Source organism: Anser anser, assembly GCF_964211835.1.
Source record: "Anser anser genome assembly, chromosome: 16".
NCBI lineage: Eukaryota > Metazoa > Chordata > Aves > Anseriformes > Anatidae > Anser > Anser anser.
Genome location: NC_139737.1, coordinates 9,369,503 through 9,386,721, shown reverse-complemented (window position 1 = coordinate 9,386,721; position 17,219 = coordinate 9,369,503). Strand labels below are relative to the sequence as shown.

General features: G+C 42.3%; 1 protein-coding gene across 2 annotated transcripts in view; it reads right to left on the bottom strand.

Annotated features, from left to right (window-relative positions):
* The window catches only part of PREX1 (phosphatidylinositol-3,4,5-trisphosphate dependent Rac exchange factor 1), a 172,277-nt gene that overhangs the window by 98,207 nt on the left and 56,851 nt on the right, over positions 1-17,219 (bottom strand). For both annotated transcript variants that reach the window (XM_083802157.1, XM_083802158.1), the window contains exons 2-3: positions 5,470-5,541; positions 1,070-1,192 (exon numbers count right to left, since the gene is read on the bottom strand). In XM_083802157.1, the coding sequence (XP_083658283.1) occupies positions 1,070-1,192; positions 5,470-5,541 (195 nt within the window). The remainder of the gene's footprint in view (positions 1-1,069; positions 1,193-5,469; positions 5,542-17,219) is intronic.

Genomic DNA, 17,219 nt, shown 5'->3' with positions numbered 1-17,219 from the left:
CATCTCAGGAGGGCAGCTGCATGCAAAAAAATCCATAGCTTTGAATTATTATACTTGTAAATCAGTAAATCAGCATTTAAATGAGTCCAGCTTGTGACTGGGTGTATGCAATAATTGATCTTGCATACACAATCAGTGCATACTCTAAGTTCATATTAGTTTGCAATAATAAGAAGCAAATTATAATGAGAGAAGCAGCGTTCTCTGACTTCCATGATTCTCTCACTTCCAATTCCGTAGTTCCATGGTCCCTATTTATAGGTTTGTGCTTTCCAGGTCACCTAGCAGTACCAATGTGACTGGCGCGCATAATTGTATTATGAATGTATTAAGAGAACAAATAATAAAACAATCAGGCATAAAGTCAGATGACACAAAAGTAACCTGTCAAAATGTTTTGAACAACCTGGAACTGTCAGAGTGTACCACAACTACTTTGCATTTCGTGGCTGTGGCATTCTTAAGCTATTGTTGAGTCTAAAAGCCAAATTTTCTACATTTTTGAGCTACAGAAATCAGGAATTCATTTATTCCATAGTAAAAGGTAGCATATGGTAACTCGTACTGTATTTCAGCAAGTGCAAGATAAGCTATCTCATGTTACATTTCATTTACTGAATGATACATGTATGCAGACACTAACTACTGTAGATGAGGTACAGTCTTTTGTTTTCAGTTTATGTCTTCATGGGTTTCCAGTGTTATTTAAGTACAAAAATATTCTTTTACTTGACATCATGCTGCTTTTCTGAAATATTTGGAACCAAAGTAGATAAATTCTCAACAATAAGTGTCATCAGCTGTGTGAGGGGGAGAAAAAAGGAAAAAAAATATTCAATGGGAAAAGAAAGAGTTTCTAAAAATACCTCGTTGTTTAGCTGAGTTTGATGTGGCTTCCATTGTTCTAACCTCATTCACAAGTTTTTTCCCACCCTAACTTCAACTTTCATACAAGACACACATTGTCACAGTATTGCTACAAGCCATAAGAGATTAGGGCTAGTTAAGGGGCATGGGAGCTTATGACAGGAAACTGCATTTTCAGATAGTGTTAAGTCATTGTACTTACAAATTTTAAGAAAACATTTCCCAGTTCATGCTGAGACTGAGGTTCTGGTTGTAAACAAAATTCCAGAGCAGCCAGGAACTCCTTGTGAACGCCAAGAATGTCTTCGATGTTAGAAAATAAGATCTGAAATACATAAAGAGAAATCCGATGCTAGCTGTTAATAAAACACTCTCAGGTATATTAGACTAATAGCACCAAAATACTGTGGTTCTAGACCTACTGGTGAAAAGATCTAAAGCACAGATAGTAACTGGTAACGAAGGAATTACATTGTATTTGCCCCATTCCTGGCCTCCTATGGAAATCTTTATTGCTACTGATGTACCTGCTGTAAATGAAGGTTATCTTTCCAGGCACCTGAGCATGATAAATGTGAACAATCCCTTTCAAGTCTACAGAAAGTCTCCTATGAGACCAAACAGGTGAATGGAATCGCAAGAACCAAAGTGACTTTGCAAGAGATAGAAGCAGGAAGTCATTTGCCTTTCCTTCCCACACATCATAAAGCATTTCCTAGAAGAAAGGGTCATGAAGCTAGCACTCACAAAGATGTACCTGTACATCAGAGACCAAATCTCTGCAACATGTGAGCTAGCATTTCACTGATAGGAGCACAGAATAGTGTAAAATATTTCCAAACCACAAGAGCAGAGTTTTAGAGTTCCCTTTCACCACTATCAGTGACTGTAAAAGACATTTGTAGTGGCAGAGGGGCCCTTAGTTTAGATGTGCACTAAAAAGAGATTGTGCAATCTCACAGCTAAATGATCCCTAGGAATTTGAATACGTGTATGCTAAGGGAAATAAACTGCCAGGACAAAAGCTGCTATAAACATATAGAATTTTATTAGGCTATCATCTTCACAGGAAATATGAAAAGAAAGTGTGAATACATTTATAGAAGATGGGAGATTACCTGCATAGGAAGAGAAACCCTGGTGCATGGTGACACTGCTATCAGTACTGACAGCCACTGGAGGAAAGCCTGACTGGGCAGACCAAAACCTGGAGCCTGCAGTAACATACACATTGCCGACAGCATTCTCCATCACTCTGCTTTAACCATGCCGGTTGCAAAAAGAAGATTTGCTGTGCAGTCAAACCAGCTTTCATATTGGAAGCTGCCTCCCAGGTCTTGCACAGTGAGTGGGTGTCACTCCTACGAACCCCAAAGACAACAGCCTGGCAGAACCAGCCTTCAGCTTCCTGGCAGTTAGTGGGGGAACTGAGGAGCCTAAGATCTTCTAACAGTTCCCGAAGCACCTTACAGTAACATTAACCTTTTCAGCTTTATGAGCTTTATTATGCAGTGGAATTTATTCAGCAGATGTGACACTAATTCAGCCTGGTGGATGGTGATACAGTAGTAATTAAAAAAAATAATCTCTAAATTAAGTATAATCATTAAGGACAGGAATGAAAACAGATTCTTGGTTTAAAACCAGTCTCCCTCTGGTTTTGCGGGGATAGACATGACAAGGAATTCAAGGAGCCTTCTGTGCATGTACTCAGATACACCTCTGTATCTTGTGTTATTCAAGGATAGGGAGAGCATTTTTCTCAAACTCCTGCAAGCTGGCTGCATGCACAGAGCACATCATGTTGCGTTTTCCTTTTCTTTGCTCACCTCTGACTTCAGGAATATCAAAGTATGGTAGTCTGCACTACCATGTATGTATACTTGTGTCACATTGCTCCTTTCTGGCCCTGAATAAACTGAAGATTCCAGCACACTACTTGCACTGAGGGGCTCTGAACCCATCAGAAAAGAAAGGACAGGGAGCTTGGAATGTTTCATTGCTTCCAGAAAACTTCCGGTGCACATTCAAGCAGAGCATATGATGGTTCTATCGCATGGGTGAAAGTGATGTGATGACACATTAGCCTGTCTGCATGGCTGTGCCAGAAGCTGTGCCAAAAGAGCATGAACAAGGAAGAGGAAAACATCTGTCAAGGATGATTTTCTCCTTCAGGAGCAGTCTTCAGGAGGGTATTTTGTGATCCAAGGAATATCTGTGTAATCTAATAAATTATGTGATGGTCAGGAGAGCTCTGCTTGCAGCAGATTTCACAGGTAATAGGAGTCACTTGAAAAATCAAGGCAGCAGAGAGACTTTGGCTGCATTTGCTTTTATATCTGATACACAATTACCCTTGATAAATTTCATGTGAAGGATCTATGCCTGACAGCTTGCGTACACCATCAAGTTGTGCTGCCTTCACTGTGCTGTATCAGTAAAATGATATCATTGTCCTACTGCAAATGCAGCATGATGCTAAAATATCAATAGTTATTCCCACATAAGGCAGCAAATAAACTGAAACAACATTGATGATGTTGCTGCAGCTGTTAGTCACTGGAGTACTGGGCCTTGCGCAGGATTCAGCGTGGCCTCTCTGGAAGAGGATACAGTGGCCAAAGATTACTGAAAACTTCACTGCTCAGTGCCAGCTGTAGGAGAAACCCGTAAAAACAGTATTGGGAGCCATAACCCACTTTAGCCTAAAAAGTACTTTTTCCTTTTGTTTAGAGGTAGGTGACTGCCAGAATACCCTGGATTTTCCTCTAGACATTTCTGCTGCATGAAGAAAGAGAGGAAAAGACAGGGTTCTCTTTACATAAGCTACCAAAACATTTATGTACTCTCTGCTACCACCTTTTCTGCTGCCACCCACTTCACAGCTCCCTGATGACCCAAGATATATAGTCTGAGCAGGCAGAGCTATCAGAAGTCCCAACACAGCCTCGCTTGTCCTGCCTCTACCAGCAAGGATCGGCAGAAGGAAAGAACAACCATCCTTCAACTGCAGGAAAGACAACTGCATTGTTTAGGACGGGAGGAGGAAGGGAGAGAGATAACATTGACTCTGGTCAGAAAAACTGTGCCTTTGTGATTCTATTTCACCAGCAGCAGGCATAGGTCCTTTATTACCAAAGAGTAGCTCTGTTATTGAAAGCTGGGTATTGTAATAATAAGAATTAATGAGGCCTCACAGTGGCCTCACAAAGGCACCCGCAGGCAGTTGAGGAATGACACAAAAATGAAGTAGTACTTCCCCAGAGGAATGTGATGGACCTTAGAATACAAATACATTTAATCAGCAGAGAAAATAAGGGCTTTTTTTGCATGGGCTATGTGGGCACTGCATCTGAGTGTATAGCAGTCATAATGGTATCTGAAGAAAGAGAAAATTAACAGCAACTTTCACCAACCTCTGCAGTTGTTTGTCAAATTGGCAAATGGTTGCGTACATTTACTTCTCCTGCAGAGGTTTCTTGCACACTTCTCTACTCACAGGATCTGTTATCACTAATCACTTGTCTACTTTTCTCTCAGCCGTCCCCAAACTTACTTCAGACTGTAGATGGTGAGCTTCCAGGGAGCAGGGACTTCCAAATTTGAAGACAGCAAGAGGCTTAGCTCTACAAATCTGCCAAACCTTCTTGCTACCACCCCATGCTGATGCCAGTCAATCAATAATAGCGTATTGCTAGCCCACAGAAAGAATTGCATAATGGAGGCTGGATCCCTGCTAGGACCTCTATACTTCCAGGTGATACTGCTATGTAAAATGGAAACACATCAGCTGTAGTAGTGCTGGCCAATATGATGTACCTATTGTTGCTGCACTCTGCTTCCATTAATGTATAAAGCAAAGACTGCTGATGTAGAAGCTACAGGATCAAATGCACGTCCAGTAAGCAAGACTCTGATGGCAGACGCTGAATCCTTTCCCACTGATGCTGAGGTTTCATTTGTGTATATGTACAAAGAAGTTTTTGGTTTCACAAGTATGTGTGTAACAAAGAGGGTTTTTAAGCCAAATTGCTAAAAGAAAGTGTTACTTATTTTTATGAATATAAACCACAACAAGGCCTCCTGTGACAGTACGCAGTAGAGAAGCTAGTACCTCACAGCTCTGTGCCCCATATGCCTTTCCAGTGCAAAATTCATTCAGCAATGTCCTCATGCTAGGGTCTCCCATTCCTCAGTCCTCCCACAGGAGCCCAAATTCCTTCCTACTACAATCCAAAGGAATATTCCTGCCTCCTTCTTATAACACATTTCATTTATAGATTTGGAAGAGACAACAGATGTAAACTGGCTCACTGATTACTGTCAAGCAAAATAGATAGACACAGCCACTTCACTCCATGCCTTTCCCCTTAAGGGGGCTAAAAAGGTCTCTCTGTCCTCTGTACACCAGTTCACAAATCTTGCCAGAAGTTAGTGTTTCTGACAACAGTACACTTATCAAATTCTACTGAAATTAGCTGGTGGGATGAAAAAATGTTGGAAGATGACAGCTAAACAAATGGGCAGACTGAGACTATATCCCAGAATCTAGCCTTTCACTATGTATGAAATCCCTATCAAAGAGGAATATGGAATAAATACCTTAACATTCTCCTCTGTTATGTATTTCTCGGCTTTGTCCACAGCATTCTGGCGGATCCGGTGAAGAAATGCCTGCAGAGAAGAAAAAATGATGTTCAAACGTCTTGATATAGTTTTTTTCCACTCCTTTATATTATCCTCTAGTTTCCCATCAACACAGTGTGGCTGATTACCTTTAAGATTGAATGAATGTAACCATCTACCAAATCACCACCACAGTTCTTAGACTCAGACTTGCATTCAGGATAACACAAAAGACATTTCCTACAACACTGGGTTTTGCCTGGTGATGAATGTCTTACCTCTGATGAGATTTTTAGACTTAGTTATCTGTTACTACCAACAGACCACAGCAAGGCTCTGTTTATTTTTCCTTTGAGGGTTTCCCCTCTCTCTAAGATGCAGCTGTTTTGACTCTGGGAGGCAGAGTGCCTGATGTACATCAAGATGCGTGTCAGTGAAAAGGACCGGGGGGGAAAAAAAAAAGAACTAACAGAAGTACATTCATGCTGCTAGAGCTGAGGTATGTCAGAGCTATGGACTAGGGTTATGGACACTTTCAACAGACTCGATACTTGCAGAAGGGAAATGAAAATCTCCAGACAATACCTGGGACACATTACCCTGTTTGCTGTTTCATTTGTTTATAAACAGGCAGAACAATGCTAGAACTTTACACCTAGGCCAGGCTACTCCTTTCCTCAGCTCTGCAAAAGCTTGATTTCAAGTGGCGATCAACAGTAAGCCCCAGGCCAGACATAAATGGACAATGATTCCAATACCAGCCTTTAAAAGCTTAATTCTGGCCACTAGAAGTGAGGAGCTACTTGCATTTGCACCGAATATGCCCACAGCACATTTGATCCAGCGGGAAGGATTTATCAAAGCCTGCTTTGGGGGATTTCTACTTCAAATCTCCCCTTTTTCAGCAACCACTGGCTAAAAGGCTCTTCTTAAGTGAGAGCGGATCAGCAAAGAGATGCAACTACCTGCAGGTGAGACTGAAGGGAAAGCAGTGCAGGCAGAACCTGCTCTGATAAACTACAACAGCCATGCACGGGAGGGGAGAGGGCTTTCCTCCCTGCCTCTGTCCATGGCTTCTAACTTGCCTCCCACACAAAGGGTGAGCCCTGGGGAGTACTGTGAGCAAAGAAGGAAGGAACTTGTCTTACCCACCTGAGACAGAGGAGAAACGGGTCAATTCTTTGTATTTATGGTAAAAAGCAGCTTTGTTACAGCTTGATAATAATAAAAGGCTTTTAAAAGTTGACCACTCCTGAGCAATGGTCACGTCAGCTGATGCACACTCAGCTTTTTCTTTTTTCCTTCTCCTCTTTTGCCTGTTGGGATTGCCAGCAGCTTACAACCTGATAAGAACCAATGTCATCGAAACAAACTCAGAGCTTACAGAAGGCCTCTGCCTCTGTTAGTCTGGTTGGAAGACAGCAAGCATATGCCTCTGTCTCACTTTCAGCCCCCAAAAGGGCACATCCCTGTTTCTGATAAGCCATGGCTCTATATCATGTCACCCTACAGAACAGGCACCAATAATAATAATAAAAGATGAGTTAACGAGGCACACAGCCCCTACAATTGTTTGGGGCCCTGGGTTCTCAACCTGCTTTTTTGTGACCAAATTTCCAGGCCCACAAGCACATTCCTCCCCTTGTATTACTAAACAGGAAGGGGCTCCTGGCTGGATTCCAGCTAGATATGGAGAATTTGGAGCAGATTGGGTGGACTAAAGTCTGAAAACCAGATTCCTGCAGTAAAGGAACAGGACTTGTGCCAGTGGCAGAACGGCCATTTGATAACAGCCAGCCCAGACACCTTGTCACTAACCTGGCCAGGAACTGCTGCTATGCGAATGCGCTGCCCAGCATCTTGGAAAACTCAGGAAGTGTCTGAAATAAAGTGTTCAGCGGGATGACTAATGACAGGAGGGTTGACAGGAATAGCTGTTGCCCTCCCACTTCACTGCTGGGTGCAATACCTGAGCATTAAGAGTCAGGCATCTGATTGATGTGAGGTAGCACGTCATACTGAAGTCCCTTATTCGCAAAAGATAAGCCAATCAGTGACTCTTCCTTGCTTTAATCACATCTGTTTGGAGACAACAAATCCAACTGGAACGATTAATTAATCTAGACAATTAGCAGTTCCACTGGTGACTAATATTTACCTGCATATGAGTCTCAGTATGTTGGGTCTAATAATAGAAAGATGGTAAACAGAAGTGCAAATCACATTAACTGTTACAGGCCAGTCAATAAAAAAGCAGAGTCTGTGTTAATCTAAAAAACAGCTTTGCTGTGATGCTTGTCTGAAAAGATCATTTAACAGGAGCGTGAGAAATGGAGAAAGGGAGAGCAAGAAAAAAAACGAGAAAGGCACAGAAGAGAGAATACAAAGTATGAAATACTTAACAGGGAAAGAGGCAGTCAACTTACTAGTTAGTTTGTCAGATCTTCTACAAGCCTCTGATTTGTCTTGACGTGCACAAGCAGCAATCTCTCCAGTAACATTAAAAACAAGAGAACTACACGAGATTTTTGCCCTAGAAATTTAGCAGTATACTTTCCAAAATGCAGCCCCAAAAAATCTAAGCTTACTGGACGCAGCACTATTTGTTCCCCAGCTTTCAATACCTTTTCATCTGCAAACAGAGTCTTTTGCAGCACGGTCACTCAAATTAAAAGCATGATAAATGCAGCCTACTAAACAGCAGCTCGTGGAGCTAATGTTGTGTGCCCTGTTCACATGACAACACCACTTCCCTTCCAAACTGCTTCGAGCTTGGAAAAAGCAGCCCTATTCCCAGAGATGTTGTTCAGACATTTAGGTCAGTGTTTTCCAAACGTCAAGCTATTTTGGTGCTACTGGTTTTATACCGGGCCCCAGACTCTTCTGTATCAAAACCATCCCTCCCTCCACCTGGTGAGAGCCTCTAAGGACCGCTACACAAGCAGAGCGCAGCTCTCTTTGGGGAACACAGCTACAGGGAGTGGTATAAACTTTTATTAGACCAAGTGATTTATCTGGAAAATCAGACAGGTATTTAGGGCAGGACGTGACAAAGGGGAGGAGGAGGAACTTTAGCAACTTGCCATGCCCATTATCTCGTTTATATTCCAAAACATACTGTCTAATTAAAGAGTAAATACTTGAAGGGATAGGAGCTTTTCTGGCTATTTATAATGTTGCAGAGTCAAATGCTGCCTGCTCCCTTCTAGGATACAGCAGAATGACCATGAGCATCTTTCCTCCACAACCAAAATCAAAACCCTCTACCACAACGTGCTATTTTCCTACATTTCCTACATTTACAAATTAGCATGAATTCAGGGAAGGATAGCAGCTTATAATACAAACTTCACTGAAACAGCTATGATGTATCGGATGGGTAATACGCTGTTGAAGAGCTAGAGATGAATAAGTAACAGAAGTCAGCCTTCTACCTGCCCGTACGCTGGTCATGACTGATATAAGGTTAAAAACTTCACCAAAAAACCCAACAGATAGGATGGCAGAAAAAAATAGACTTTTTTTTTTTAATCCCTGCAGTTGTTGATTTTGCTGTCTTGCCATTTGTAGTGTTTTGCTGTGCTCACGCTGGGCAGACCCAGGTCTCTGAGCTACCCAAGCTGTATGGAGGGCTACTGCTTCCGCACAGAAGGGACCAGTACGGCCCATGGCTCCAGAACAAAAACACGCAGGGAAAAAATGGGAAAGCAGGCCGGTAGATTTTCATTCTCCTGACAAAGCCCTGCGAAGGTCTCATCTTCCATGTGTGCATGCTAATCATTAGGAAAACAGCCCACAGAGGATTTGTTTTTGTTTAAAATTCTGCTGCTGCATCAACATAACATTTATTTGTGCACTGTGACTTGTTGCCCTAGAGATCTGCCGCTTCCAAACTCAGCAGGCCATGTCTGATGGCCCCTCATGTCATGCATAAACACAGCTCAGAGTTTGTCTTACAGCACAATGCCTTGCGGAATTCAAGGAAATCTATAACAAATTAGAAGGAGCACGACGAAGAGCTTCCTTTCTGTGCTATGGTGTATCGGGTGAGTTCATAATGACTGAAAAATAGCATTCTTCTTCCAACAAAGAGTAGGAGACACATTACAAGTCTAGAATGCGATTTAGGCACAAAACTTCATTTCACCAAATAAGCATTTCTAACGGCCCCTTCTTCTTAAAGAGGTTTCATTCTCCAGTTCTTTATCCTTAAAACCCATGGTTGCAATGAAACCTTGTTGCTTGGGGTCTCTTTGCTCCATCTCTGAACCAAAAAACCATGAAGCACAATTCCAGGAAAAAGTCTGCTAACTGGGAGTTGTTCTCACATGGAAGCCTGAATCAGCTGGGATTTGTCTCAAATGCTTTTCAAGTGGCCCTTGTTAAACTTTGACTTGCAGTCTTAACTTCATTACAGAAAATGAGTGTTTAGCACCTTCCATCTAGCACAAGTAACACATGGCAAATCCCGGGGATGAGGCAGCGAGAATTTGCTCGGGCCTCTTCTCAAAGGGGCACTTCCTCAAACATTCGGACAGGCTGGGAGATTTCTCATCGAACAGCAAGGCAGGCATACTGTGCATAACCCAGAGGGAAACGAAAGGAGAACAGAAACAGCGATGAGGCAATGGCGAGCATATCCAAAAGGATTTCAGCCAGAGCCGAAAGCACAATCCTGTGAAACTTGTGTTCTGAACAGGGGGCTGCAATTGCATCTTGTCCTTGATAGAAAAGTGACAGACAACTTCGTTAGACCCATTAGTGATCAGCACTGAAAACAACACAGGGATCCATACGTACCTAGTACGTTCGGTGTTAAAACAAATACATTTCTTTACACCTTTACACTTGTGCAAACAATTGTTGAATGCTCCTTGCAAGTGCAGACATTTTGATTCCAAGAAAATGTGCCCCCAGTGAAAAACCACAGAAGTGACGTGAACAATGAATTTCACCATCGGACATTGCTAACCATGCAGCCCCAACAAAGGGGATATACACTAATCCGTCTCTGACAACACATAGTAAAATCTGTCAGAGATTTGAACAAGAACTTGCAAGTGTAATTTCACCTTCTTTTTTTAATCACTTGAGTAAATATTGTGACTGAATGTGGCTGTCAGATACGCTTTTGACTCCACTGCAGTACTGATCATGCCCCAAAAAACTCCTTTGTCTTTAGCAAAGCAGCTTGGCAGTCCTGTGGAAACGTGGCTCTACTAAAATAGTCCAATGATTTAAAATGAGTGTTTGCCGAAGCTTGTGTTTTAAGAGCAGGTGCATCCTTGCTCATGCTACTCAATTGTTAGCTTTGAACCTTGCCATCCTGGTCGTGTTCTTTTGCTTTCTATCAGATGTGCAGCTTCTAAGCTAAAGCTCTACCCAAACGACAGGAAACACAAATATCCTGCATCCTACATGTGAACTGGAGTTCTCACCTGCACTCAAGTCTGAGAGACAATGCAATAGATAACCTCAAAATAACGTAACAATGACTGCACAGGACTACTTATACAAAATAAACCCCATCGCATCTTAATCATTGTTATTATTCAGAACAAGTAAGCCTGCATTTCTATAGAAAATTCAGTCTTTCAGCACTTCCTCTTAAGTATGTTGCAACTACCTGAACGCAGATCTTTCACTGCATGCTAGCACAGCTCCGGGTTATTAACCAACTGGGAATCAAGTCATTTCAGCTAGGGGTGGACCTTCTTCAGCTCTGCTGTTCCTGGAGCATCCCGCAGTCCTGCACACTATTAACCAAAATCTGACTTCCATCCTAGAGACAGTTCAATTTTAATGACCGATGAAGTAATTTTTGTATAAATTCAGACAATTAGTTTTCAAAGATCTCTTGCATTCCTGGACAAAAGCCAGCACACGTATGGAGAACTCTGGATCTGATTCGGGTTTTTCAGTAGCCTCAGTTTCTGTTAGAATAACTTCAGTCAGAAGGAACTCCTTTGACATCACCAGTGTTACACATGTAAAGCGGAGCGAGACTGAAGCGATTCTCCTACTTTTAGAGAATGAATTACTGTACCTTACACTGTAAATTGGTAGTCTGGGATTCACTCATTGCTCTATTGAGATTTCTCTAAGAACACATTTTAAGTTATCGGTATCTGGTAAAGGAAGAAAGAACTTAAGCATCAGATGAGCGCATTATAATGAAATTCTTGCAAAGGATATTTCACTTATGGAGAACATTTTTCTTCAGAAACAATGAGAAGCCACAGCTGTGAAAAAGCACTCTGCGAAAAGGAGCTCAGATCTACTGCCAAATGAATTCATCAGCAAACAGCTGAACAGGGACTTGCCTACAAGGCAGAGGTGTTTAGCAAGAGGAAATAGCATCAGAAATATCCTTTATTGCCCTAATTTCAGGCTTCCTGTGTATCAAATTGGCTTTAAAACCTCAAAGCTCGTTGGTACATATTTATTTTTTGATCTATCCCCTGACGAGGAACTAAACTATTAACTAATCAAAAAGATTTCAAGAGAAAAGAAAGTTATGCGCATTATGGAATATTGAACATATTCTCTGCAAACGGTTCAGGCAGCCTGAGCCGTGAGCTTGCAGCATTGCCTATTGCTAAGCAGAAGATCAGACTCTAGAGTACAGTTTTTCAAATGGCACTTCTTTTCCAAAGGTTACTGCCCTTGCACAATCTTGGGCTATGTTACACAAGAAATGAGGTGGACTACTTGTACTCATCGCTTATGTTCTGTGACACTCACGTCACTGCCTTTTGAAAGGAAATATGAATATCTCTGTCTTCATAACTCTTACTCTCATATTCCTGAGGACACCTTCCTTGGGGAGGACATGAGCTCCCCTGCCCCAGCTCCGTGGCCCACATCCACGCTTCCTTCCTTTAAGGAGACTTCATTCAAGCATTGTCATTGACAATAACAATTAGTTCACACACAAACACATGGATGTTACAGTGTGAATCATCTCCTCCTACAAAAGACTGCATGACCACTTGCAGAAGAAGTAGACTCTATCCCAGAAGAAACTGCAAAGACCATCACAAAAAAAGCAGCTTAAGTTGCAAAATCCAGATGTAACATGGGGAGAGATGTTTTGTCTGAGGCATGTTTTCAACAGATTTTATTTTTAATGGTATAGATACATAAGCAATAAATACGTCTATATATATTACAAAACCTCCACTAACAATGACAACTTAATAATCGTGAATTAAGCACTGATCCTGGCAATCTGAAACCTCGTCTTTCCCACTTCTTAGCCTGACATTCAGTGAATCCTGATAAATACCAAATGAAATACAGGGAAGCATTCAGAAACTCAGCTGTTTAAAATCATAGAAGTATATGTATAAATAAAATGCTCGAATAAACAATCTGGATTATTTCTTTATAGACTACATAAGAGAAGTTCCCCCTGCTTATGTAAACTATATTGCTTCAGATTTCCAAAACCCAAACTGATTTGTCCTTAACCAATCTTACATTTGAAAGCCCATGCAGTTATGTCCATGCCTGACTGATTTATCTTGCATCTGTCTTGCCATCGAGTGATTTACTGTCTATAACATCGAAGTTAATGAAAAACAGTTGCAAAATGCTGGCATTGCATAGCACTGGGAGTTTCAGTGGTTCTCGAGGCAGTCAGACATTCCTATCACTTGTTATTTAATTGGACTCTCTTGACAAGGGTCCACTACAAGAAGGTTTCTGTCAACAAGTTGCCGTGGCTAGGATTCATCTCATCCGCTTGCACCCCCTAGAAGCTGAATCCTACCCTAAGCTGGTGATACAGCTTCTCTCCACAACAGAAAACAACAGGCAGGCAACTTCAGAGAATGAGTCACTGCACTCTAGGAGTGATGTCTAGGAAGAAAGGCTGAATTACCCTCCACAAATGCCTTCTCTTTCCAACAAGAGAACCCATGTGACAAGTTGAGATCAGACCACCTTCCTCGCCTGTACCAGTCTCACAGCATCTGCAAATGCAAAGTTCCAGGGCAAAAAGTGCAAATGAATCACGTCTAAAAGCGAACCAGTGACTGCATGTCTCAGCACGGGTGCACAGGAACACTGTGGGTGCATTGCAAGTGAATACCTGCAAAATTCATGTGCACAGATACTCTCAGCATGGCAGTGTTCTGGGACTCAGCACAACAGAACTGATCTAACTGCACTTCCCAGGAAAAATAAAGTACAAAGAAAGCTCCAAAAATACGCCAGGCTGTATCAGTACTGCTGGTGTACTGATGTTTACACCAGAATACTGCAGCAACAAAAAAAGGTCAGCCCGAATTCATTCATGCATTGACTGATGAAGGAAGGTGAAACCAAAGGGAAGTGAGAGTGAAATATGTCTCAGTGTTTCTCTCTCCAAAGACAGATCCCTTTCTCAAGGAGGGCTCGCTCTCATTTGAATTACAAAAACCTTTTTTGCGATGTGAAAGCCAGACTGGTGCTGCAAAGGAGCCCATTGTCTGCCTTCTACCATTGCGCTGACCTCTCCTATGCCCTCCTCCCCTGCCGTCACTAATATTTGCATCCGCAGGCAGGTCTGAAGATCCCAGTTCACTTCAGAGTCTTCAGAGTCCAACAAAAGCTACCTTTTTCACCTTTGAAATCCTTCAGGACTCATTTCTTTGCATCGCCTGCACTCTGGCTCTCTCACCTCCTCTTCATGCTCTCCCTCCTCCCCAGCGTGACCACAAATCCCTTCAATTACTGTAGATTAAAATAAAAATTGTCTTCTTTGCAAACCCAGAGCCTAAGGAAGCCCTTCTGTGAGGATCTAACCTTGGATGACTCCAATCCATTTTCAATGTCATCAAAAATTATTTGTTTAGATTTTCAAAGGAGCTTAAGAAAGATATGTGCCTAAGTCCTGTAAGCCTTTGAAATACCTTCCCTTTTCTCAGCCTCTTCATGACTTTCTTTTTTTCTACAATCACGATTTTCATCATCTGACTGCACCATGGAACTCTTCAAAAAGCTTTTAGCGTGTAGTTTGTTTGAATGGAGTGTTTTATTTCATTTCTCTTTTACGTAGAGGAACAAATCCTGACAAGTCTGTGTCTGCTTAGCCTTTACCTAACAGAAGTTTGCTTCAGGAGGACGTAAACACTGTAAAAAGGCTTCGGTGTCTGACCCATAGAACTTGTATTCATAATGCCCATGGCTGAAAAAAGCCTGCAGACTGCAGCCAGTTTCTGACTACTGATAACTCCAACTGCAAAGATGTGAGCAGCACAGGGAACATTTCATCGTCTCGGGCTCTGCACAGCTATTCCTTTTTCAAGAAGAAGGTAAAAGCATCAGAGTGACTGGAAATATCAAGTGGTCCCCAACAGAGATAGCTAAGTTCAGGCATTGAATGTAATTGTAGCAAAGACTGGAGCATCTTCAGCGAGTGGTTCAAGCTTCTGATCTAAGATAAAGAACTTAGATATCAGAAAGAGCATCCTCTCCCTTTTCTGCTCTCTCTTTTCAGTCACAGTGTCATAACACATTAAACACTTAATAGACAAAGTTGAAATTTTTAAAATGAGACCTGGTATCATTAAAGTCCATGGAATTTATTACATTAATTGCAATATAGGCTACAACTTCCCCTGTGCTATCCCCTCAAGAAGGTAAGGGTCATAGAGAGCAGATAAAAGCTTACAAAAAACGGTGAGTCTTTTCTTGCACACTTGTTTTCTGCGTAAGTGTAATGAGTTGATCATTGTTAATCTTGTGGCTCTGAGATTTTACTTCAAGTGGATGGTCAAGCAAACAGAACTGCCAAAACCTGCAGGTGTGTGAATCCAGGCAACCTCGCTGACCGGCACGTTGTTGGACCCAGCTGACAGCCCAGCCCTCAATCTTGCAACCAGGTCCCATGGGGTGATACTGAATAATATCAATTTTCAAGCTTAGATTGAACCTGTAAGCTAACCACCACACCAGTTCAGCTTACTGCCACCAGGTTCACTGACCATTGTTCCAAATCACACTGTGCATCTACACAGGGCCCAAGTATCATGATCTCGGGTGACCCACAAACTCTGTCTACATTGCAAACGTAACAAGATCCCAGAATCCCGTTTCATTAGGAACATTGTGTCCACATCTGGCTGACGTACTTAAATAGCCTCATACGTCAGTTCAGCATCAGGCTTTGGACCTAAATCTTGAGATGGCTTCTATGGGTATATTCTCAAGGAGATGTCTTTCTGATCTTAACTTATGTATATGCATGTGGCTGACAAGCAGGACTGGTGATCCTTGGTGCACTGCGACTTGCACATCCTCAGTTTGAATCAGGTTGTGTATCAAACTCCAAAATGCATGTATAATGTATTCATATTTAAGCATCTCCTTTACGTATGCAAACATTCCAGTGTTCTAAGTGGTGCATTTCCACCACAGCACAGAAGCATTAGGGCACCATTTCTCTAACTTGATTCCTAACTTTAAGAAAACCCAAGACTACAAACTGACTGACCAGTACCTTGCTAACTGCTAAAGTTCAGAGCTGAAAAACTATCAAGTAGAATTTCATAACTACAGACATTTCATCTTATTGAGGTCCTCAGAAGTATTTGCCTGGGATCTGTTTATGCACTTAAAGGTTTCCTATTACTCTGTCTTTACAGCTGAAGTAGAACGGGAAGCACTGAGTCCTGTAGGCGCCTTGGCCAGAAATCCCAGTGAAACCATCCTGATTTCAGGTGTACTGGCCAACAGACTTCAGGCGAGCAGTAATGACTGTGTTTGACAGTCTCCATGCAAGCACACTAGACACAGGTGCAGCCGTGGGTGAGGGTTTCCAAGTTGTCATTTCTTGTTGAGGAGATATCCCGGTATCTGCCCGTGCAGCAGCTGCAGACAGTGCCGGCAGTCAGCTCCCAGCTGCAGCGGTGCCTGTGCTGGCTTGGCCAGGGCTGTAAATACTTTGGGAACTTGTGCTCCTTCATGACTAGCAACTGGGGCTCTGGTACAGCACACAGTGTCAGGATTCCTGGTCCTTAGTGATTGAAATTTCCTGCTGGGAGAAACGGGCTCAAGTGCGTGTGGTGTGAGGGTGAGGACGCAGCTTTCAGCAGAGGAGCAAACTGCACACAAGCCCCTGGCGTTCTGGGACTCGCACCACTGGAGCAGAAGAGGAATAGCTGTCTCTCTGTAGCCTGTGAAAGGTTTGCAAGAACTCCAAATGTACAGAAAAACAGGGTTTGGTGAGAAGTAGAGGAATCCCAGAAGGAGAAAGGGGGGGAGGAGGGGTAAGAGGAGGGAACTCCCACTGCCTAGAGCCTTTTCTGCTAAAGGGTCGCAGATAACACATGCCTCATGCACCTTGGGCAGCTTTCGAGAAGCTAACAGAACATAAAGGTTATGAATTCCCCACCTCAAAGTTGTCAGTAAGGCTGTGCTTATTTGTGAGCTAGAGGATTAACCTACAGATAACCGGAAGGAAAATGATTCTCAAGGACACTGATTTTTGTCTTCCCCAAGCAAAAGCCACAAGATTGCGACACATCATCCCTCTGAAATGAATGAGTTAAAAGTTAAGTCTCCAATTTATTGTCTTCACTGAAACTGCTGGTTATGCTGTGCTCTATGTCTTCTGGGGAAAAAAATATCATTTGTACATCAGAGATGTACACTTCTATATTTTGACTACATAGTAAATATCTGTATTACAATTATTTCACAGTTCACTAAAGAATAATGCTGGTAAGAGTGAAAGGGTT